This window comes from Octodon degus, unplaced genomic scaffold (genome assembly GCF_000260255.1).
Source record: "Octodon degus isolate 3935 unplaced genomic scaffold, OctDeg1.0 scaffold00082, whole genome shotgun sequence".
NCBI classification, from domain to species: domain Eukaryota; kingdom Metazoa; phylum Chordata; class Mammalia; order Rodentia; family Octodontidae; genus Octodon; species Octodon degus.
The window spans coordinates 11,625,883-11,649,536 of NW_004524658.1; the positions used below are offsets into that span (position 1 = coordinate 11,625,883).

At 41.0% G+C, this 23,654-nt stretch overlaps 1 protein-coding gene across 3 annotated transcripts in view; it reads right to left on the bottom strand.

The window, feature by feature from the left end:
- Nucleotides 1-23,654, bottom strand: part of Cacnb4 (calcium voltage-gated channel auxiliary subunit beta 4) — a 313,335-nt gene that overhangs the window by 166,302 nt on the left and 123,379 nt on the right. The window contains exon 1 of one of the 3 annotated variants that reach the window (XM_023721338.1): nucleotides 15,217-15,376. The exons of the other annotated variants lie outside the window; for them this stretch is intronic. Within the exon in view, the coding sequence (XP_023577106.1) occupies nucleotides 15,217-15,222 (6 nt within the window). The 5' untranslated portion in view covers nucleotides 15,223-15,376. Of the gene's footprint in view, nucleotides 1-15,216; nucleotides 15,377-23,654 lie in introns of those variants that run through there. 3 annotated transcript variants of the gene reach the window in all.

The following is a 23,654-nucleotide window of genomic DNA, read 5'->3' on the forward strand; positions in this document are numbered from 1 at the left end:
CTTTGGCTGCCAGTAACATGAAATATTTAATAAAGTATATATATTTAAAACTACAAAAAAAAAGAAAGTTTCTTCTATAGTTCCAACTACAGCACCACAGGGTATATATGCATGGGGACGGGGCCCAGAATGGATAGAGCTGGGTTATTATCATGGTGCAGCACATCATTATGGTTTATAGTCACAGGAAGTTCCACAGTTCACAATAAAAACAAAAATCCCATGGCCTTAGGAGAAATCAATCACTTTCTCATCAGGAATCAAGATCAATAGCCGGAGGAGTAAAGCTTTTGGAGCCTGGACCCGGTTGACTTGAGGTCCCCCAGGCCAGCCCCACAAGTATCGAGAGGAACAGCCCAGCTTCCAATCTTGGTGGCATCAGGGTCTACTCTCAGTCATCGAAGCCGAAGTCCAAGCTCCTCTTCCTTCCTAGGTTCATCATGCAGCAGCTGCACTGACAACCTGCCTGTTTCTCAGTGGATCTCTTCCTTGCTATTCCTTCTCCTATGGCCCTCATTCACTTTCTACTGTCTCACACTTTTGCCATTTCCAAGCTCTCTATTTGAACTCCATGCCTAAGTTATTTCTTCTACCCTGACCACTGCATAGCTCATTATACCACTTCCCAATTTAAAAATTCCTCAACAGCTCCTCATTGCTTACTGCAAATAATTTTCCCAAGTGTGTTCCACACAAGACTAATATAATGTGAGATCCAGGGGACCTGCCCCTTAGCTCAGTTCTTTAAGTGGCTGCTTCAACAAAGCAGTCAGGCTCAATTTGCTGTGGTTCGATCCCCACAACTCAAGCCAGCCAAACCTGCCCTGAAGGCATTTGGAGCAAAAAAATAATAATAATAATGTGAGAGCCACTAAAACAGGGTTCTTTTCAAACCAGAAGCTGGGCATTTTGAGGGAACATGTATTAACCATACCTATGAACATTTCCATATATTCACATAACATGCAGCATCAAATCCAACTACCTTTCTCCCACCCCGCCTCACCCCACTCCACCAGCACACATACACATATTCATCCCAATCTCTGGCAACTACTAGTCTATTCTGACATCTTTTTTATTAACTCTCCACACATAAGGGAGAATATGTGGTACTTTCTGTGTCTAGCTTATTTTGCTTAACATAATACCCTCCAATCCTATTTATTTTGCTACAAATGACAAGATTTCCTTCTTTATGCCTGAATAATACTCAATTATGCCATATTTTCTTTATCTTCTCCTTTTATAATTCAATATTTTAGGGGTTGTGAATATTACTGAAATAAACCTGGGTATGCAAGCCCCTGTTTGATATGCTGATTTCACTTCCTTTAAATATATTCCCCGACAAGGGATAGTTGGATCATCTGGTAGGTCTATTTTAGCTTCATAACAACCTCCATACTGATGTCCATAACAGCTGTACTAATTTACATCCCAACAGTATATGAGTTCCTTTTTCTCCATATTCTTGCCAGTATTTGTTACTTCTTGATTTTTTATAAGACTTCTAAATACTTTCATGTGTAAGTATGACAAAGAGGACCACCTATCAGTGTCTAATCTGTCCCCAACACAGCAGAAAGATCCAATAATTATTTAGGTTTGGGGATAGACTGGATTTTCAACGTCTCCCAAAAGCCCAAATGCTGAAAGACTGGCCCCCAACTGGTGCTGTCAGGAGGGTGACAGAACCTGTATGAGGCAGGGCCTTGTGAGAGGCCCACAGATCGCTGCAGACCCGCTGAAGGGCACTAGGAGACCCAGATTCCTTTCTTCTCACTTGCTTCCAGGCCATGAGGTGCTCAGATTTGCTCCACCACACATTCCCCACCACTGCAGTCCAGACCTTGTCAAAGACCTAAAAGCCGTGGATCCATTTGCTCACAGACCAGAACCTCTAAAACAGTGAGTCCCAAAACACCTTTCTTCTTCTTCCTCTTCCTCTTCTTCTTCTTCTTCTTGGTTGGCTCAGCCCACCCTGAGGGCAGGGCAGGCGCAGCATGTGGTGCCAGGGATCAAACTGCTGTCCCCTGCACCTGTCTAAGCAGGCACTTTAGACCGCTGAGCTATCTCACCGGCTTGCACACCTTTCTTTTAATTTTTTTTTCCCCCAGAACCGGGGATTGAACTCAGGCCCTTACACTTGTCAGGCAAGTGCTTATTCCACTCAGCTATCTCCCCAGCCCCTTGCACACCTTTCTTAATGCCCTGATTATCTCAAGTGTTCTGTGACAGTCATGGAGCCTATGAATACCCTTAGCTAGAGAACCTCAGAAGTCATTTTACACAGATATTAGCAGGATAATGGACACTTTTACACCTCTGAGGAAAAGGTATAGTTTATAGCCAGAGCCTGATAAATATTTTCTTTTTCTGTAGGAAAATAATCTGAAGCTTTAAGCTGTACATTTTCCATGTAGCACACAGAAGTGGGACATCACGTTCAGAGCACCTTTGTAAGCCCTACAATGGGAAGTGAAAACTAAGTGTGCTAATAATCAGACCAATCACAGCTCAAAGTCAAGGCTGAGCTTCCAGACCAAAGGGTTGATGTGTGCCCTCCTTCACCCTCCTAACATAGCTTTTTCCTACACAGTCACTGAGTTACATCCTTCCCATGTGAGTTGGCTGCTAGCTGGCATTTTGAAAGCCAGTTTCTCTATGTAAATGCAACACTCAAATGCAAAATCTAGCAACTAGTTGCACATCTTACAGCCAGAACATATTTTAGTCAAAAGAGATAAGAATAAAAACATTCACAGAATCTAGGTTAGGCATTTCCTTGTCTTTTTCTACCTTATTTGTATCTTTTTTTCTTGCTCCTAATATGGGGGAGGGGGATTTCACTTAACTAAATTTGGAATGTGACATGAACAAATGCTTTCAAGCTACATTTATACTGATGTGTATCTTAAAACCACATCAAGGTACTATTCAACCCTAATAAAACTCTTAATTATAATACCTTGGCTATGCTAGGTTGTAAATTTGATTGTAGAAGTTTAACACACACACACACGCACACACACACACACAAGCACATACATAATCTTTATTTTTCTTGTTGCTGAGACAAAACACTCAACACCCAAAGTTAATGGAGGAAAGATTTATTCAGCTCACAGTTTTCAGAGGTTTCAGGTCACCAATGGCTGGCTCTAAGGCAGAGTGTCATGGCAGAGGGCCATCACAGAGGAGAAATACGTCATGGCATGAAGGAGACAGAAGGCAGCAAGCAGTGCAGTAGTGAAGCAGCAAGTGACCACAGCAGCCCTGTTCCTACGCACCATGAGTGCACGTAGCACTCACAGCCAGGAAGGGCCTTCCCGTTATCCGCACCCAGAAGTATGCCAAGCCAATCAGTGGACTAATTCAGCAATCACACACACTTATACCAGCATCACGCACTTAACCCCAGCATCATGCTCTTTAGTCCACTAACCTCTGAAAAGCCCCCACCTATGACTGCACAAGCCTTTGGGGGGACACTGAGACACAACACATAACATATGTCATTCAAAATAACAGACAGTTACAATGTACTTTGATTATAAGATCTACTTTCCCTTCTTACACCAATGCACCCTACACTAGAACTATAAAAATAATGTCAAAAATTTTAATAAACTATATATTGTTTTGTAAGTAAGTAAATTTTGAAAACATTCCAACGGTGTTCATATAATGTCTTTGATACAACTCCTTATACATTTTCAAAGATTTATAAAGTACTTTTCTGTTGAGTTAGAACAGCCATTATCAATTCTTTCAGGAGCAAACATCTGTACTGCAGGACCTTATTAGAATAGATCTCAATGGAGATGCGTGGCAATCATTTCAGTCCTTATCAAGGGAACTGACTCTCTACTGTGGCTACTGGCATAAGTTTAAGCATAAAACTCACCACTGAGAAAAGCATGCCTCTGATCCTATAGATAACTGCTAAAGGTAGCAAGAAATTCTCTTCCTATAACTCTCCTTACCTTAAAAATCATGACTGTTTAGAGGCAAGGCATCCATCTGCTAGTGTGGGCACAGGGCCACTATTGTAATGATCCATCACAGCAAGAGCAGTGAAGCCAAAGGCCCAGACAGGAATCACCAAGGGAAGTGTTTTCTGTTCTGGGCACACTAAGGGTGTGGTCTTGGGAAGGGCCCATGACTTCACAACCCCAGCCAACTGGTCTACCAGGCATAGGTTAATGCTTTTTTTTTTTCCCTACTCTAAACTCTGATGTTTAATCAAGGAATGAATCCACTTTCTTCCATATTTTGAAAAACCTGGCATGGGAAGCAAGAACCCTTATTATATTTACCTTAACCCTAATCCCAGACTATAGAATTCCACTAGTTTCATGTTCCCTCCAAAGAGAATTCCAAAACTCCTCAATTAAAAGTAAAAGAGATATAGAAACGTGCAAAGATCATATAAGGATAGCACAATGGAGCTATGCAAACTCTGCACACTGTGTCACAAGTAATCATCTGAAAGTGTTTTGTGTGTGTGTGTGTGTGTGTGTGTAACAGAAACACACAAAGTCTGCTTAGCTTCACTAAAAGTGGCAAGGCCTAGTTTCTGAGAAAATATTCTTTACCTTTCCAACCCTCCCTAAACAAGTTATGCTCTTCCACTTCAATCCAGTCAACGAATCTAATTAAGAGACTGTCATTACATTACTAATCCCCACTTCCACTAACCCTCCCAGTTTTCTGTGGTGGAAATTATAATCTGATGACATCTGGAGGGATCTTAAGAGTTGCTTTGGTCTGGCCATGCCCAGGGGGCGCATCTAGGCCACAGAGTGGTCTGAGAGGCACTTTTATGCATCTGCTCATTACCTGCAAAGACCTTGTGTATTTAAAGGCATCCATGGAAGCCTGTTTTCCGCTGCTATGTCACATCATCATAGATTGGATAATTTGCAAAGAAAAGAAATTTATTTGGACCAGGGTTCTAGAGGCTGGAAAGGCAAAGAGAACAAGGCCAGTTTCTGCTCGGTGTCTGGTAAGGGTTTTCTTGCTGTGTGAAAACATAGTGAAGGGCACCACAGAGAGAGAAAATAAGCACACCAGTTCACCTCTCTCACAAGAATTACCGACAGCGTCAGGGGCTCTCCATCCTCACAACTCCTTCTGACTCTGATTGCTTCCCACAGGCACCATTCCAAACATAATTAACATATGAGCTTAGGGATTAAGTTTCCAACACATGAACTTTAGGGGTACACATTCGACCCATAGCACTCTCAGCTTAGCTTCTCAAGTGTTCTTCACCAACATTGAAGTCCTGTATTTTCTCGTATGGTTAAACTTAGTTGAAGTACTCTAGGTCTATATATTAGAACAACATACATCTTCAATGGGAAAATGGCCAGCAGCAGCTTCACAAGCATCTTCAAAAGCATACAGTAGGAATGCCTTTAAGCTGCCTGCTTTCATCTACTGAAGTAAATACGGACTCAGACTGTACAGTAGGACACATCATCAGCATCATTCAGCCTCCCCAAATCACCAGCCACCCTTTCTCACAATGCTTTTGGACTACAGTATGGGGCTAACCACTACTCTTGCACTTCTTGTTGGGTTTGGCCAAAGCACATCCTTGCTGAGAGCATAGTAAGGCAGAAGAATGAGAAAGGGGTATCTATCCCCTGGTCTTCCCCTTGACAATGTCCCCTGACTGGCTACATCCCTTCACAGGGGAGCTTGCACTTTTCTCAAGGTAGCTTTTTGGATAGAACTTAGTCCTCTCATGCCATTTTGTAGTTCCATTCCCAGTACTAGGTCTTGAGAAGGTCATAACTTTGAAGATGTTAGCCCTGAGGGTGTTGCACTATCCCTGTGATTTCCTTATACATGGCCAACAATTTTTATTGTATTAAACTTTCTCAGATTATCATAATTTGAGTATGTTATCTGTTTTTTTAGGGAAGGAGTGACTGATACAAAGATATCTCTTGCCCCAGAACTTAAAGTTCTCTGTACCTTTTACAAATATTGATGCTCCTTTTGTCTTTTAAAAATATTGCTACTGAATCATGCAAATGTTTTCTTGAATTGAAAGCTCATGAAGATGAATCGTAAATGAGAAAGGCCAAGAATAAAAATGAAACTTGGATCCTTTTGTTCAAGGCCAAATGTAGCATTAAGTTGCAACTATCAAGACCAGCATACAAATCACAAGAAAACTAACATTCTTCTAAAGCACAAAACCCTGTCTTGATATATTTTTAGCATTGAGATATTATATTCATTCAAGTTTTATGGATATATTATCATTTTAATCCATCAATGACTCAGGACTTCAAACCATATCATGAAGCAATATCAAACAAAGTTTTGAATGAAACTGGGAAGCAAATCTAGTCTCCAATAAAAAAAGGTCTCACCATTTGGGACAGAAAGCAATCTGTTATGTTTTAGAATCTTACCAACTGTCAGCTACTTTGCAAGCTGTCAAGAACAATTCAAATAGTGCACTTACACCACCCTGCAGGGGGTTCATTAGTCTTTTACGCTATTGACTTTTAGAATTTGGTATTATACAGTAGAAGACTGCTGTGGGCTACCTGACTCCCCATGGTAGCCTGTGCTGTGTTTCCCAGGTGCAGGATGTCCTATAATTTTGCTTTTATCTTTTTTCTCTCTTGTTCTGCCCAATTTGCTCTACATTCACCCTACGCTTTTCAAATAAACTTTTGGCCCCCATTTAAATAAACAAACAAAAAAGAATATTGCTCTAAAAAGAAACAGGAGGAGGGTTCTAGGTTCCCCTCTACAACAAACTTTCTGGATCATTCTGAACAAGTTACCTGATGCCTGTGAGCCTATTTTGTTTACCCATGAAATGAAGAAGCAGGCATGCAACTTTTCAAGATTTGTTGTTCCTATTCTTCTTTCTAAACCAAGTAATTACAACAGAGTTAATATATGCTTGCTTTGAAATCAAAAGACCACAGTGTCTAACAGTACTTCCCACAATCAAGAAACTTTTTCCAAATTATATATTTTAGATTAAAATTTTTGAGCTAATTTGACCTTTCCTTCCATTAAAAAGTGCTTAATTTAAGATTATTTCATAATATTACTCTATAGAAATCTTGAAATATGGTAATCCTAGCATATCCTATGCTAAAATAGAATCCTGAGATTCTATTGCTAGAAATATTTTGCAGAAATGCTCCATAAGTACACGAAGATTGAGCCTTTTTCTGTAGGGCTGAAAGTGAAAAATATTCTATTCTGTCAGTAGGTGAAATTTATTATGGTAATCCAAACTGTACACCCAATACATCACTCAAGTTATTAAAAGGCATCAAACAATATGGCAAAAAAATACATAAAAGAATGTTCAACATCTGTAGCCATTAGAGAAATGCAAGTGAAAACTACACTGACAATCCATCTCTCACTAGTTAGAAAGGGTACCATCAAGAATATAAAAACCAATGAGGGGCAGGCCAGATAGCTCAGCAGACTAAAGCACCTGCTTAGGCAGGCGCAAGACCAGGGTTCGATCCCCGGCATGCCTTGCCACCCCCATCCGCGGGGTGTGCTGAGATGGCAATTGAGACTGGCTGTGGTGGCACGTGCCTGTAATCCTGGCACTTGGGAAGCTGTAAACAGGAAGATTACTACAAGTCTGGTTTACATAGTGAGACCTTGTAGACCCTGTACTAAATACATTTTAAAAAGATGAATGCTGGCAGGCTTGTGGGGAGAAACGGAACCCTCTTACACTTTTGGAGGGAATGTAAACTACCATAATTACTATGAAAAACAGTACACAGAATCTTCAAAAAAAACTAGAAATAGATATGCCATTTGATCCAGCTATCTTATACCTAGGTCATATATTTCATGAAGAATTAAAGATAGCATACCATAGTAACACACGATGTTCATGTTCACAGCAGTGTAATCCACACTAGTTAAGCTGTAGAAACAGCCTAGATCAGTGGTGAACTATGGCCTGTGAGCCGCAGAGAGATGTTAACCACTGAAAGCTCTAAAAGGCTTGCCATCCCTCACTGCTCACCAACAGATAAATGGATAAAGAAAATGGGATACAAGAACACAATGGAGCAAGGAAAATGTGCTGCATGTGCACATGGGAGCACTGCCCATAAAGAAGGGCGAAAGCACATCATTTGGAGGCAAGCAGATGGGCTAGTGACCACCATGTTAAGTGAAATAACTCAGTCTCAGAAAACATAAAGTGTAAGTTTTCTTTTACATAAGAAATCTTAAAAAAATTAAAATAAATATTTATAAAGCATGCTTATGAGCTGAGGTAGTGGTACACACCTGTAATCCTAGTATTCCAAAAGGCTAAGATAGGAGATTGGCAAGTTTGGGCCTAATCTGGGTAACTCAGTGACTTAACAAGACTCAAACATGAAAATAAAAATGGGCAAGCCATAGTCTAGGCTGCAGGTTCAATCTGCAGTACTGTACAAAAAAAAAAAAAAAAAAAAAAAAAAAAAAAAAAAAAAAAAAAAAAGACACCTGCAGATCAATAAAATGCAGTACATTCTTTAGAAATGGTATAAAGGGAAAAGCTACCAGACTAATCTAGGAATATGTATTATGCTTTGTGATACCAAGTTTTGGTTTCCATTTAACTAAAGATGAAACTTGATCACCAAGTGATCTTTCCTTTTTGAGATCTAATACAGATTCAGTCTTCTTCGATCTGACTCACTCTACTCTGCAATGTCTCAGCACTTCACAAGGGGCCCTGCATATCATAACTTCAATGCCCCATGTCTTCCCATCTTAGTGACTTTATCTTAATTTTTTCTTGTAGTCTAAATATTAGCAACACAATAATGTGAGATGACCTGAAGTTCTTAATTTCATTACTGGTATCAATAGAACCACTGAGTGAAATAAACTGCCAAACATTAATGTCAGAAAAAGACATTATTTGCAATTAGATGATATTAAGATAGCAATATATTCATCATATTTTTCTATCTTGATGATAAATATTTACCTCTGTTATTGCACCAAACAGTATTTAAGAAGATATTTAGAGACTGAACCTGGGTAGAGATTATCTTTCTCTTTTATGTTTATGGATTTTCACTCTGTCATAGTGAAAAGTTAACTATATCAGGTAGGGTTTTATGCTTCTTAAAAAAATAACTGTCTTAAAATAATGAATGTTTACTAGAGCTTATAATATTAATGGCAGTTTCCAAATCATGGATCATTGATTTTAGAACATCTAAAAGAATAATAATGATAGGTGGAAAAGAATTTTGGGAAGCAAGAAAACACCAGGCATTCTTGATAATGAGGTACCATATCATTCACAAAATGATTTACATTTTTATATCAACACCCTCTCTTGATATAACTCAGATGGTAGCCAAAAAATAAAATAAATTTGTAGCACATATACCTTTCTTGGTCATCAGAAAGTTAGAAGAAACTTCTTAGAAAGCTTTTGCCTTTGATATTTTTTCTTAAAACACTCAAGTGTTTCCAGCTCAATTTACTGCGCAACTTCCTGTCTAAGTGCATTGTGGGTATTGGCAAGTAAACAAACAATAGACAAAGGATCTTTTTTTGGCTGCTAGAGTTATGTCTAAAGTTAAATATTTCCTACAGCAATTAACCACTAAGAAGAATGTATGCAGTGTGTTAGTTATTGAAACTGTCCTAGCAATTTGATTTGAAACTGTCTCATTGCTATTTATCAATAAAATTATGAAAAAAAATAGATAAATAAATAAATAAATATTTCCCTTTCCAAAATCTAGTATTCTCAAATAAATGTACTACATACACTTTATTTATTTTCAAAAATTCTGGAAAGACCAAACATCCAGTCTTAAGTAGCAAATGCTGACACCTCAGTCTGTATCTACAAAATACCATAGTGAGTGATTATTTCAGAAAGCAAATTGCAGATGGTGGCATTTGTATCCCAATGGATGACGCTGTTTTTCAGCAAGCAACAGCAACAATATTGAATATGAAGAACACTTAGAAAGTATCTAATCAGTTGCCTTGTTTGTTTTTGGTCTTTTTTATATTGCTGTATTTTTTTGGTTTGAATTGTTTTTTAGGGGAGGTTTATTTTTTGGTTTTGGTGCCGAGGACCGAACACAGGGCTTCCAGCTTGCTAGGCAAGCATTCTACTGCTGAGCCAAATCCCCATTCCTGAAAGTATCTAATCAAACTTCATTTTGTGGGAGCAAAAACTGAAGATCAGAGAAATTAAATGACTTGTTCAAAGTCACTGCCAATAGGTAGTGGAAAGAACTGTTCCCTTTTCCTAAACAAGATATGAGTTAATCATCAGGCCTTAGGAGATCGGTACATTCTTCTACCTGGAAGCCACTATAAGATTCTTGAAAATCATTGTTAAAAACCATGCAAGGGCTCTGAAAATAAACTGAAGGCTTTGGTGGGAATAGCAGTACCTATAGAAGAAGAAGCATATATTTCCCCAAAGCATAAGTATATTCATCGTGTGTGTAAAACAATAATAGCAGATAACACTTATCTGTATTATACAGGTTTTATACACAGTAACTTCAAAACCACCCAAGATGGAGACTACAATACTACGGACACTTCAGGGATAAGGAACAAAGCATTGAAAGGTTAGGAAATGTAGCCAGGGCCACAGCTAGGAAGGGGCAGCCACACTGAAGCCCTGGCTATTTGGTAACATGGCTCCACTCTCAGCTCTGTCACTGTTGCCATACTTAATCTTTTCATAAAACAAAATACAATTTCCTGGATGACGGCTATAATCTGTAAAAGCTAACATTTTAAAACTTTAGGGGAGTCTTAAAAAGATTGAGACATACTTAACTATAACCTTAGCAATGTCAACAAAACTGCTGATAAAGTAGTAACACTAAAGGTCTGAATCTTTTTCTTGGATAGTGCTAAAAAGAAAGGAGGAGCAGGATTTTTAAAAGGAAAAGTAAGTGAAGTGTTATACACAAACCACTCGAGTAAGCTCCTGACAGTTGCCAGTGCTGGGTAGCTCACTTGAATCAATTCCATTGAAAAAAAAAAAAAAAAAAAAAAAAAAAAGATTTCACTATTTCTGATTACAGATTTAAAAAAAAAAAAACAGCATGTAGGAAATACAGAACGTAGCACCACTTGAAAGGAAAATGTAACTAAATCTATTCATTTATGTTACAAAAGAATACATAAATACAAAACAAGTATTGGTTTATTTAGATCTTAAGATGGACTCCATGAGCTACCTGGGCTGCCTTCTTTGGGCAAACTAATAAGTACTTCCAAAACAGAAACACAGTTTCATCCTGGACACACTCTTTGAAGTCTTAAGAAGTTCAAAGTCTGGGGCATGAGAATCTACAATTCCCAATCTGCTGTCCTTATTTTATATGAACTGTAAACTTGCTCGCCTATTTGCCCACTCAGCTGTGGTCTTCCAGTAACTGTCCTCGGTACTTGAGATACATACATCTACTGAATGCATCCCTCTGGGGTAGCAGCTGAGGGCTCTTGTTTTCACAGCCCCTGTGGCCTGAAGCAAACATTAAAGGCCACTAAACCAGTCTGATTCAAAGCAGAATGCAGAACCTACACTTATACAGTTTGCTGAATACAATCTTTAACTTCATGGATTTGTGAGCTCATGAGCCGATGATGACTTAAAAAGACAAATGAGGGAGTGAAGAGAAGACAATGAGAAATGATAACCAGTGCAGTTCTGTCGCCCACCTCTGTTGGCTTTGTTTACCTCATTAAGGGATATTAAAGGGGAGAGGGCAAACAGAAGTGTTCACACACAAAAATTAGATCCAGGCTGATCTCCAAGAGAGAGGACAACTAGAGCTACAGGAAGTCTCCTCATCTCTGTCCTAAAACAGTGGCTTTACATGTTCACTGCCAGCCTTCCTCCAGGATATTTCACACCACTAAGTAACTTAAAGTCCATGGAGGACATCCACTTGGAGCCTGAGGACCATGTTCTAAAACCTTGGAGTGATTTGTTATACTCTAAGAAGAACAGCACTCAAAGGAGTGTATAAGAAAATACAGAAGCATACAGAGAATGGTACAGTTTGATCCTAATATTTTCTTATGTCACTCAAAAACAGAAAATTAGTAAAAAAGTGAAAACAACCCAACAATCCTAGAATGTCAAATTTCACAAGCTCCTACCAGATTCAAGGAATTTTTCTGTTGAGCTCCATGACAACTACATCTAGAAATATTTTAATATATATTTTAGAAGAACATTATTTCTAAGAATTGATTAAAGAAAAAGCTCTGTTCATTATTTACTAAGGCCCCCGACTAAACACCTAAATAGTTCAGCTGAGTAAGCTGCTGAGTTTCTCAGTTAATGTCTTATGCAAACCACAAGCAGCCAGGTGTGGTGGAGCATGCCTGTAACTCCAGCACTTGGGAGGCAAGAAGACCACCTAAGTTCAAGGCCAGCCTGAGCTACACAGTGAAACTTTGTCTCAAACAAACCACAAGCAGCACTTGGTTTACATCTCTGGCTAGTGATGCCAATACCTGGTCCTTGGATTCTTCTACAGACCAGTCCTCCCTCCCTACTAATAGACCACAGAGACTTGCTGACCCCAGAAGGTCTGCTCTGATTCACCAGACTCCAAAAACCTCTAGTCTTGCTTCCAAAAGAACTCCAATCCTTGATATCCTTACAGGACTCTTCAGAAGGCCCTTAAACATATAAATCTCTCTGAAATTTATCCTCCTTCCTAGCAAGCACAAAGACATAGCTTAATATTCAATATAACTTTATTATATCTTTAAAAGGTGCAATCCTTCATTCTGTTGGGTATGTTTTGTCTTTCAACCCTCCTGGATATCCTTCTTCACATCAAAAGCAGTTGATTTTCCTTCCTCAAAAGCCCTATGGTAGGAATTGCCTACTTAGCACTAATCATCAACTGGCAAAACATGGAACATAGCTATACATAAATATATATAATGCACAAAGATATACAGTGGATATACATGTGTGGCACAGACATTTACATGAACATACACAATTACACAGCTTATAGCAAATGAACAGTTTCAGTAATAACATATAGTTAGCCTTATAATCTATAGGTACACATAGATTTAAATTGGAGCTTTTACATATGCATTCAGACACTAAGTACACATCATAATTTGTGAAATTTTACGAAAGACTTGCTTTAGCTTTTAACTCTACAAGACTTCTAATAGTATTAGTAAGTGTAACTCCTTTTGATGAGTAGAAATATTTGCGGTATATATTTTCCTCTAGAGTAAATACCCAGAATTATGATGTAGCTATCTTTTTTGTTAAAAAAAAAAAGATTGGTTCTCTCCCTCTAAATATTTTAAAATTTAAGCACTTAGAAATGGAAGCAACTGAGTCAGAGAAATCAACTATTAATTCTATGTGCAGATAACTCTGACTTCACTTTACAAAATATTCTAAGAACCTATATTTCCTCCCCCACCCCCTGCTTTGGAACTGGAGATCAAACTCAGTACCTTGCACCTGCCAGGCATGTGCTTATGCTGCTGAGCTATCTACCAAGCCCTATACATCCTTTAAGTTGCTCAAAATTCCAGAAAGCCCACGCAAGAGCTTTAAATTTTACAAAGCATCACTTACCCAGTCCAGTTCTAATGTTAATGTGCTCAAAATTTTATCAATGAAGAATAACATTTAATAGAATAGGCTTTAACATACAGTAGCAGGTTGAGAACAACTTGTTTACCTCTGTCTCCACTGACAGTTTAAAAGCAATATGCCAGCAGTTAACAGCAATTATCTCTGGGTGGGGGGGTTCAGGCAACTTTTTCTTTTTTTTTTTTTTTTTAATTTTTTTTATTGTGTGTGTGTGGGGTGGTCAGCTCAGCCCACCAGGGGGCAGGGCTGGCTGGCATGTGGTGCTGGGGGATTGAACCGCGGTCCCTGTGCTTTTTGCTAAGCTTGTTCTAAGTAGGTGATTTAGACCACTGAGCCATCTCACCAGCCCCAGGCAACTTTTTCTACTTCTCTGTTCTTCTCACTTATCCCTATAAGAACACTCCTATTATTTGAGTAATAACTCTACTGAGAAACAAACAAAGCTATTCCTCGAATGAGCCTACAAATGCCAGGATACATGATGAATCCAACTATAAGCATGTGTACACCAAGGAACAGATTTACTGTGAATCAGACAAAACTACATCATACAGTAGGGGCTCAGTCAGTGAAAGCCACCCTGGTCACCAGGACCTGTAGCCCAGCGGGAAGTCTGGGACACTTACCTAGACATCAATAAAAAGAGTTTGTGTGCATGGCTGGGTACATGTAACTGGTCTGGTCTCAGTATATGTACAACCTGAAACACACACTACATCATATGTCAGTGTAACACAAGAAGTAATGTGAGGGGCCGGGGAGATGGCTCAGTGGAATAAGCACTTCCCTGGCAAGCGCAAGGAACTGCGTTCAATCCCCAGTTCCGCAAAAAAAAAAAAAAAAAAAAAAAAAAAAAAAAAAAAAAAAGAAGAAGTAATGTCCTAGTCTAGTGAAATCTCCTATTCTCCTATTCCGTGGGACACTGAGTGACCTTTTCTATCTCCTTATCATTTTTAACAATCCTAAGCCTTAATTATCCTCCTGGAATCCAGAGGAGAAGGTAATAGATTTGCCCAAAACAGTTCCACAGAGCTCAAGGATCTAAAGCATCCACACTCAAGTGTGTTCTGGCATGTTTCTTATTGCTCTCTTTTTATACATAATATATCAAATATAATGGTCACAGGCAAACATCGAGAGTACTAGACTACGACATTTACCTGTGGATCAGACTCAAGAAAAAGCTCAAGTTTCAGAACCAAAATCTCATAGTGTGGGGATGGGAAGTGTTAGCAGTACATAATAATGTTTTATTCTTACTTAGAATAAAGTATCAGTCCCTAGGTGAAATGGTTTTATTAGAGACTTGCTGTATGGACATGTGAATGTAGCCACGCATCACATACTAGCTCACAGACACCCCACAAATATTTGCAACAGCACAGAGTGGTAGGACAGACGTGGACAGCTTCCCAGCCCCCCAGAAGTGCCGTACTCAGCTCTTAGTGCCTGCGCACTCCTGGGCTACAGCTGGCCACCAGAGAAAAGCCCCTCCATACCTATCCACCAGAGCTTTCCTATTCCCAGAACTCTGCTTTGATCTAGGCAAACCCCACACTTACAGCCATAAATGCATTGGCACTGAGAAAGGCTGCTGAGGATGTGGCACTCCAGGTGTGGCTTTATTTGTCACTTCACCAGGTCAGCTATTTAGGCCTAGTCTTCTCCATTGGGCTGAAGCTCTGTTCACACCATCTTGGGTAACACATCACATTATTCTTCCTTATAAAAACAAACAAACTCAAGTGAGCATTCAGAGTCAGTTCCCCCTCCGAACATCTCTGTCTTCCTCTGTGATTTATGAGACAGAGTGGTGAACCCACCCCCGAAAGCTCCCCTACCCTCAACTAAGGACGGGCCAGATGCCTTCTTCCACTCCTCAGGCTCCCTGTTCCTCACCTCTACAGCTGTGCACGGCCCCACGATCTCAGCCTGCGGGCCGCCACTGAGTCACCAGGAGCACAGCACTGCAGTACCTAGCTCTCCCGCCATCAACTACTGCCGAGAGTCTGATCACTGCGCTCTTCACTTCCCGCCCTACAAGGAACCTCACCTGCCCTGGGAGCTGGACCAAAAGGAAAAGCAAATGTTTTCACACTGACAATGGCTCCCCTCTGAACTAGTGCATCTGAAATTTGTACAGTTCTAGAGAACAGGAGCCGGATACATTTGTTCCTAGTTGGCTGTTCAGAGCAGCCAGTTTCTAAAGGCATTTCTGGAATAACTACAATCCACTTCAGTGCAATACACTGCCTAAGTTTAAAATTCATGGCCAAAAATAAAACTTACAGTGAGATGAGGCATCACATGTTTCATAACTGAGTGTAGAAACAGGTATGAGAAATAATCAGGCTTCTTGAAGACTCAGCAGGAAAGCTGCTTTACAGAACTCCTATACTTGCCTTTCCCTTCCTCACCCCACTTGCAAGTGTGGACCTTCTCAAGTTCAGCTGCCAGTGTTCAGATTACAGTCCTTTGCAATAAGCTGACGCTGACAATTTGATCACTTACAAGCACATCGGGCAACATGCAGAAAGACTTTTGCGGAAACAGAGTTACAGTTAGAGCTAATACAGATGGGAAGGAAAAATGGAATGCCTTATCAGAACTGAGGATTTCTATCTTTCATGGAAGGCACATCATTTCATGCATATGTCTGCTTTGATGTATACTATAGGGGCTTTGTTGTTACAATCTATTTGTTGGATGATGTATCCAGAGAATCTTATATAACACATGCCTGTTTTCAATGTAGCAACATATATGGCATTGCACTCATAAAATTCAGACTCCCCACAGCATGTCCCATTCTCCCTTGTAAGATTTCTATGTGGCTGATGAAAACATAGATACTGTCACCAGCAATAGTAACAGAGAATCAGTAATCAGCTTTATCCTATATTCAAAAGCTAGCATCTTGTGGTATGATTTCAGAAAAACCTATCCCTCTGACTCTCATAGATTGTATGAGCCTGACCTATGAGGGAAAGGAGTCTAGTTTTCTAAGCCTAAACACACATGAGTGTACTTGGGTCTTCCAGGATGGAGTACAGGAACACTCTCTATTGCCTCTGCATTGGTATGTTTTGTGTCCAACCCTTGCATCCGATTTCCTTAACAAAGAAACAGGAGACCCGCACTGCTCGTCTGGCCAGAAAGCACATAATACAGCTACAGCTTAGGAACTTCCATTCATGCTAGCTCAACAAACAATGTGTATTATATAATGAATGAGGCTTTTCTGTGAACCCTGCTAGAAAACACAGGCACTTTCTGCATAGTTTAACCAGTCTATAAGGAGCTGCTACCCCTTGTGAAATCAAACATGTATCTGCTAACAGAAATTCAAACAGCCTACACTCTTAGATGCTTTTGCTATCACTCTAATGTCCTTGTTACTTGACAATAAATAACACCAGTTAACTGCAAACTATACAGAGAACATTTACACACCAGCCAGTAAGCACCTGAATGATGCTAGCTTTCCGGTCCATGTTCCCTGTGATGCCTAAGAAATGGGGGGCGGGGGGGATAGTGGGAGGAGGAAGAGGAGGAGAGAGAGAATCAGCTAGCTATGAAATACTTACAGCCTCCGAGTCGTCAATTCCATGCAGGTACAAATTGTCATACATGGAGGTCTGATAATCCAGAGCACTTCTTTTAAGGCAAAAACAAAATTGCTGCAGAAACCACAGCTAGAGCTAAAAGAGAAACGGCCTGTTTGGAAGAACTGTGCCTGTCTTATCAATTCCTGTGGATTTACCAGGCAAGATGCTATTCATTCACATCACACGGGGTGAGGTTATCCCCAGAGGCAGTCCAGACCTGGCATTTTATCTGCCTTCCCAATAAAGAGCATAAAAAGCAAAACCCTTCCTCAACCACAGACTGGTGACTGAGCTAGGAAAGCAGCCTCTGATTGGCTCGGCTTCCCTGCTTCAGTCAGCTGAAGAGCGTTCCCTGGGAGAGTGGAGGGTGACTCGGAGCATCCTACCCAGCAAAGAGCTGCTTCCTGTTTTGCCTGTATTATTAGTTCTACAATAAACACTTGCAGTATCCAAAAGGCTGCCTGAAATGTTTGGAAAGGCAGGCTCTTAAGCAACTCATCTTCTTGATTAAATTCACAATTTGGGGAAAAGAGGAGAGATTTTATTTTCAGAGAATACTGTGTAAAGACAGGCAAACAGATAATAATCTCTATCCAACATCTGTACTTAACGGATGTGATTTCAGTCAAAAGGGCAATAAGTCATTCGGAATTTTTTAAAAGCCTATAGTGAGGGAAAAACGGGTAGAACAAACATATGGTAAGATTTCTTCAGGGAATTCCTAGAGTAAAAGTTTTCAATATACTCACTGAAGTCTCTTTATCACTAGTAAGAAAATCCCTTTGTTTCACAACTAGTAAAGTTTTAAAAGGTTGCCAAAAAACCTCTCAGCTTTTAAATGTAAAATCACTGAAGGACTTTTTAATTTGTTTAAACTCCTTTCAGTAACGGCCCATCATTTGCTTAAATCCATCATCTGCTTTCCTATGCGTAAACCTTTATAGTCCTAAAACAGCGCTGATCTTTTCTCCAAACTCTCCTTTCCTTCTTCTATCACACCACACTTAGGTTGACCTAGGAAAGGTCCCACACCCAGGCCACCTGATATACAGTACAGTCTCCCTTAGACACTTAAGGACTTCTGATCAACAAATAAAATAATGAAGTTTTGAAACAAAAGAGGCCTATAGTTCATTCAGAAAGAAGCCCACTAAATTTGTGGGAGAGAAAAACAAGTTGGTAAAGGGCAAAGAATGTAACCTAGGGAAAGTGTGTGAATTACCGGAATAAGAAAGGACCCAGAAACTCCTAGCCTATCTAGTGTGAGCTTCACCGTGAATTGGTTAGATGACCTTGATCCAGGCAGTCACCACCTCTTAGGGCTTTTGTTTCTTCACTTGCCAAAATGAGGTAAGAAATAACTCAGAGAAAGAACTCTGCAAATCTGAAGTGCTACACACAAACTTATCAATGACAACCCAGATTTGTCTGCTGAAAGGCTGAGCTGCAGTTCACAGGAGCTGCGCACAGGATTAAATGAACAAGCCTGGACCCAGGAAATGAGGCCTGTCCTTCTGGCCAGTATCTCTGAAAAGCGTAAGTCTTAGAGGAACAAACCTGAGTCACAAAATACAGAAGAGCTGCAGAAACCAAGAAAAGCACTCACCACCAGGTACATGTTGAGCTGATAATGTCCCTCAGTCATAGTTACACACCTCAGAAATGGCCCCAATATTCGCTTTCAAATGTAACAGATGACAAGGGGACTCAACCATCCTTCAAGATTCCAAAATAACAGAATTCATACAAGATGCCATCTTTGAGGCTGTGCCCACACAGAAAGGGAATGGCAGAGTCTGGGTGCAATGAGAGGATTTCACACAAGGAATTCCTAAACCTGCTCTACCTGCTGGCAACTGGGTGTGTTGGAGCAAGTGTGGAACCCCAGCATCTCCACTCCACACAGCAAGTGAGTTAGTCAAAAGATTTACGCCCCAATTCATGTATCAGACTATTATTTTTGTTTTTGTTTTGTTTTGGAGACAGGATCTTGGTAGGCAGTTCAGCCTAGCCTTGAACTCACCATATAACTTCAGATGCTTTCAAACTCCTGGTGATCCTCTGCCTCGGGCTCGCAAGGACTGAGATTACTACTACACCGTGCTCCAGACTCTGTTATTTTAATCCACTCTCTAATGAGTGCCATACAATGGTTTACATTGTACAGAATCTACAGAAAACTGAGACAAGGTTTGTTTTTTCTCTATATTATATCCTTACTTTGCTACTTCAGATATTGAGACTACAATGTTTCCTCCTTATTTTAAAATGAGAATCAATTAAAAGGAAAAGAAAGAAGCAATGCACTTTCATAGTTCACCAAGATGAGAAAAACTATTCCCTGCTGGGAAAACTGTACATGGCTCAACTGTTCTTCATGTTAGGCTGCCTTGGCATGCTCTTTACTGTTCATAGGAGGGTCTACAGGAGTTTCTTCTGCCTTTTTTTTTTTAAGGCTTGTTTTATGATATACAAATATGCACCGAAAATGAGCACGTCTCAGGGCGAGAATGGCCACAGGGAGACCCTGAACCAATCGCGGGAGCTACAGCGATCCTGGTAACCTATGTCCAGCTCCTCAAGGATAAGAACAGAAGTGCGCAGGGGTGTTCTCTCTCTGTCTGCTTCCCAGGAACTTAGAAACATGCCAGACTCGGTGATAATAGGCTCCAAAAGAAGCTCACCTAAATCTCTGATAACTGAAGAGGTTCCACTGCTTTATTCAAAGCTACATGCTCTACACGATGTGAATGTTCCTTCCTCACTACACTCTTGGCGCGTCTTTCAAAAAAAGGAATGAGAGACAGCATGCATGTTCCCCAGAAAACTTAGGAAAATAAAACTCACCTGGGTGGGGAAAATCTTGGCTTTTCTCATTCTTTCCATCCTAAAAGTTGTCTAATAAATATCATCTGTTTACCTGCACATGAGCTAAAAAGTAACTAACAGACTCACCCTAGGGTCAGACCCTTGGTCTGGATATGCACAGAGGAAGTGCCACACTTACAAATAGCCTAAAGGTTTCAACCCGAGGCTTGAGCTGAGCCCAGAGTTCCAGAGGAATCTCATTGAGATTCAGTTCTGAGTCTCCCCGAAAAAAACTCTGAGGAGTTCCCGGATAAGTGAATTCAGAACTTCAAAGAGAGCATGGAATTAACCATCTCTGTCCTAAGATTCTCTGTGCTGGTCCCCGAGAAGTGTTGAGAGGTCCTTGGGAGCCTTTAATTTCAGAGCACCTCAACTCTCCAGCTTTTGGTGAAAAGCCACTGGGATCCCAGCACATTAAACCCCAAGGACTAGATCTCAAAGGTACTGTACCATATTCTCTTGCAGCAAAAGGTAAAAAGCAACAAGGGGTGGACACTGTCTCACTTTCGACCATAAGAATTATCCAGTTACGTGATGGTACTGGAGATGATGCACCAGAACCCAGCCTCTCCCTTCATCTTTGCCCTTCTCAGACCAAAATAAGAACAAGTCTGAAAATGCAGGGGCTCATCCTGTGCGGCCAGCTCCCAGTAAGTCATCTACTGTTCATCACTAAGCTGCTCCACCCACACGCCTGCCTCCAACTCTGAGTTGCTCTCTGGACTGTTTCTGATCCACTTCCTTTCACGCTATCTCTCATTACACTCAATGATACAAAGTCAAAAGACCCTATGAAAAGGCATCCTCTGTATAAATCTGTATCTATAAATCCCACCTGATTCACAGTAGGGAGGTTGTTCTTACAATTGGACAAATCCCTCAAATGAGCTCAGTTTAAGGAAAATATCTTGGCTTTCAAAAATCCAGGAAAGCTACTCAGTATCACAGGGAAACATCACTTTCAGTTAGCACTGCTGGCTTCAGTTTCCAAAAGAAGGAGCCCCTTTCATTGCTCTGTTGTAGCACAAGCCCATGGACGGAACAGTGGGGCACACAGGAAAAGATCTCTATTTTCCACATGTTGGTAAAGAGAGAGGAAGAAGGACAGAAAAGGCAGGAGGATAGTGATTAGCTATGAGTTGTTGATGGCCAGGATCAAAACAACAGGTGTAGATTCAGAAACAAAAGGAAATTTTGCTATCCAATTTCCCACCCAGATTTCTCCAGCATTTAACTCTTCTAAACCAGTGCAGTTACATATTCTACAGCAGGATTCTGAGAGGCCAAAAAAGAGGGGGGAAAAAAGTTTGGATTTGGCAAAGACTGGCCTTCTTTTTGGCTGTGGGCTACAATGTAAGCACCAGGTCTTTGCTTGCCAATTCATCCTCAAGAATTATTTGACTCTTAGCATTTGTTTAAGTTTTACTCTGATTACAGAATGCTAGATGACTGTCCCTCTTTTGCTTTGCAAATTCTAATCCACTCTCTCGCCTGGAAAAATCTGTGTGACACTACGAATGTTAATAGCACACCCATTTCCTCCCTGGTGCCCTTCAGACAGGTGGGGGCAAGAGGGCACAGGAATGAAAACAAAAAAAGTCTATAAATCATGGGCTCTACTTCTAGTATTCTTCTGCTACAATCCTCTTGAGTTTCAGTCTAGACCTTATACCCAGGCAATTATGTCCCCAAGCCCTTCTGGGCCTCATCTGTAATGTGGCAAGAACGATAATTTTTTAATTAATCAGTTAGCATGTGAAAGACACAAAGCGGGCAGAATAGAAGAACTGACCTTTTACTTTTAAGAGAAGCAGTACTGACCCAAGGCTGGCTGCACTGCCCAGCCCCCTCCTGCACACATGCAGGGTCTTCTCTGTCACTGGCTCTTTGCTGTGGGAATACTACGGGCATGGGGGGCGGTTAAGAGCAGGGACCTCAAAGCCAGACTCCCTGCTGCAGCAGCTGTGCCCCTTCCTGGGTAACACCCAGAAGCTCTTTTACCTTTCAGTGCCTCTGTCATCTCACTTATAAAAGGAGGGTTATACCAACATTCTCGTGCAAATTCAACACCTTGATGTAAGAAAATGCTTAGAACAGTCCCTGCCACAAACTCGGAGCTTTTCAAACACCAGGCTGCTGCTTAGGGCTCTCATGACCGATCTCGCCTGAACTCAGGTCTAACCCCAGGCACCCTCTGCCTCAGGGGTGGGGTTCCCGGAACCTTCCCTGGTGCGGGCCTGGTCCTCTCAGTCCCCTCCTGGGCCCTGTCTCAGCATCCAGCTTCCTGCTGCCCTACTTAGCTTCATGCCAGCTCCTTCCGGCTGCCTGCCTGCTTTATCTGGCCGATGGGCTGCTCCTTATGCTAATGCTGGCAGGCTTGTCCAGGCCTCCTTGGACAATGCTTCCTCCAGCCCTCTGCATCTTTTTCTCTCACTTCAGTGTATCCAGGCTCCTATGCTGGCCACCCCACCGGCTGTGCTCTGGCTTGCACAATCCCCCCACTGCCTACACCTGGACTGTCCCATCCTATCACAAGCCACTGCCCAGGAAACCATTCTCAAAGAACTCCTGTAATTATTTCTATTAATATGCACCAAGGAGGGAAAAAGAAAGTGGGAAAGGCAGAAAGAAATAGAAAACAGGGAATAGTGGCAGAAAACACTGGAAGCCCTCAGAGAAAAAATGAATATAGGACAAGTTCCCCTCCTCCCTGCCATTCTTGATGGCTTCAGAAGAAAATAATACTTCATAATTCATAAAAGAGTGAGTGTAGGCAAGGTAAAAAAAAAATCCCTTGGCCTATTCAACTTGCCAGAAAATGACAGATTCCTCCCTATGATTGACGTATTACTCAGAGTCTCCTGCTTTCTGAAATTTCTTTGTTTAAAAAAAGCCAATCTCTTGGCAAAAACATTCCATCAAGCCACAGTTTTCACGAATGCTACACAACTGTATTTTCTACTACTTTCCAAAATAAACCTAGGAGACCAGTCCAGCTGATCTCCTCCCTGTTACCTCTATATAGCATAGTTAATGTCATCAATACTAATTTAACAGTTGCCGCTTACAGTCATTGACTGCTCCACCTAAGCACCATCGCGCCTGGGGATGCTAGGATCAGCAAGGCAGGGCAGAAGCAGACCAAGAGGTGGGCGGGCAGTGCAGGGGACAGCCTCGAGGCAGGAACCCAGCCAAAGGCAGGATTGCAATCAAAGCTCTCACATTTTGAGAAACTCTGATGACAGCTCGGGAGTAATTTGATTCCTTTATCTGCAAAGCTTCAGCAGGAGTGGGAGGCAGGAAAGGAAAGAGGAGAGGAGCAGTTTTGCTCACAGGGCAGGGCAGGCATGAATCAGCTGCCAACTTACTACCTAGCACTGGGCAAGCCACTTCCCCCAAGGTGAGACGCCTTTGACTTCATGAGTCCAAGCTTGTTCTCAAGAGCTTAAGACATCTCAGATGCACGATTTGTGAACATTCCTTTCCTATTTCATTACTTTTCAGTAAAAATTCATGATTTCTCC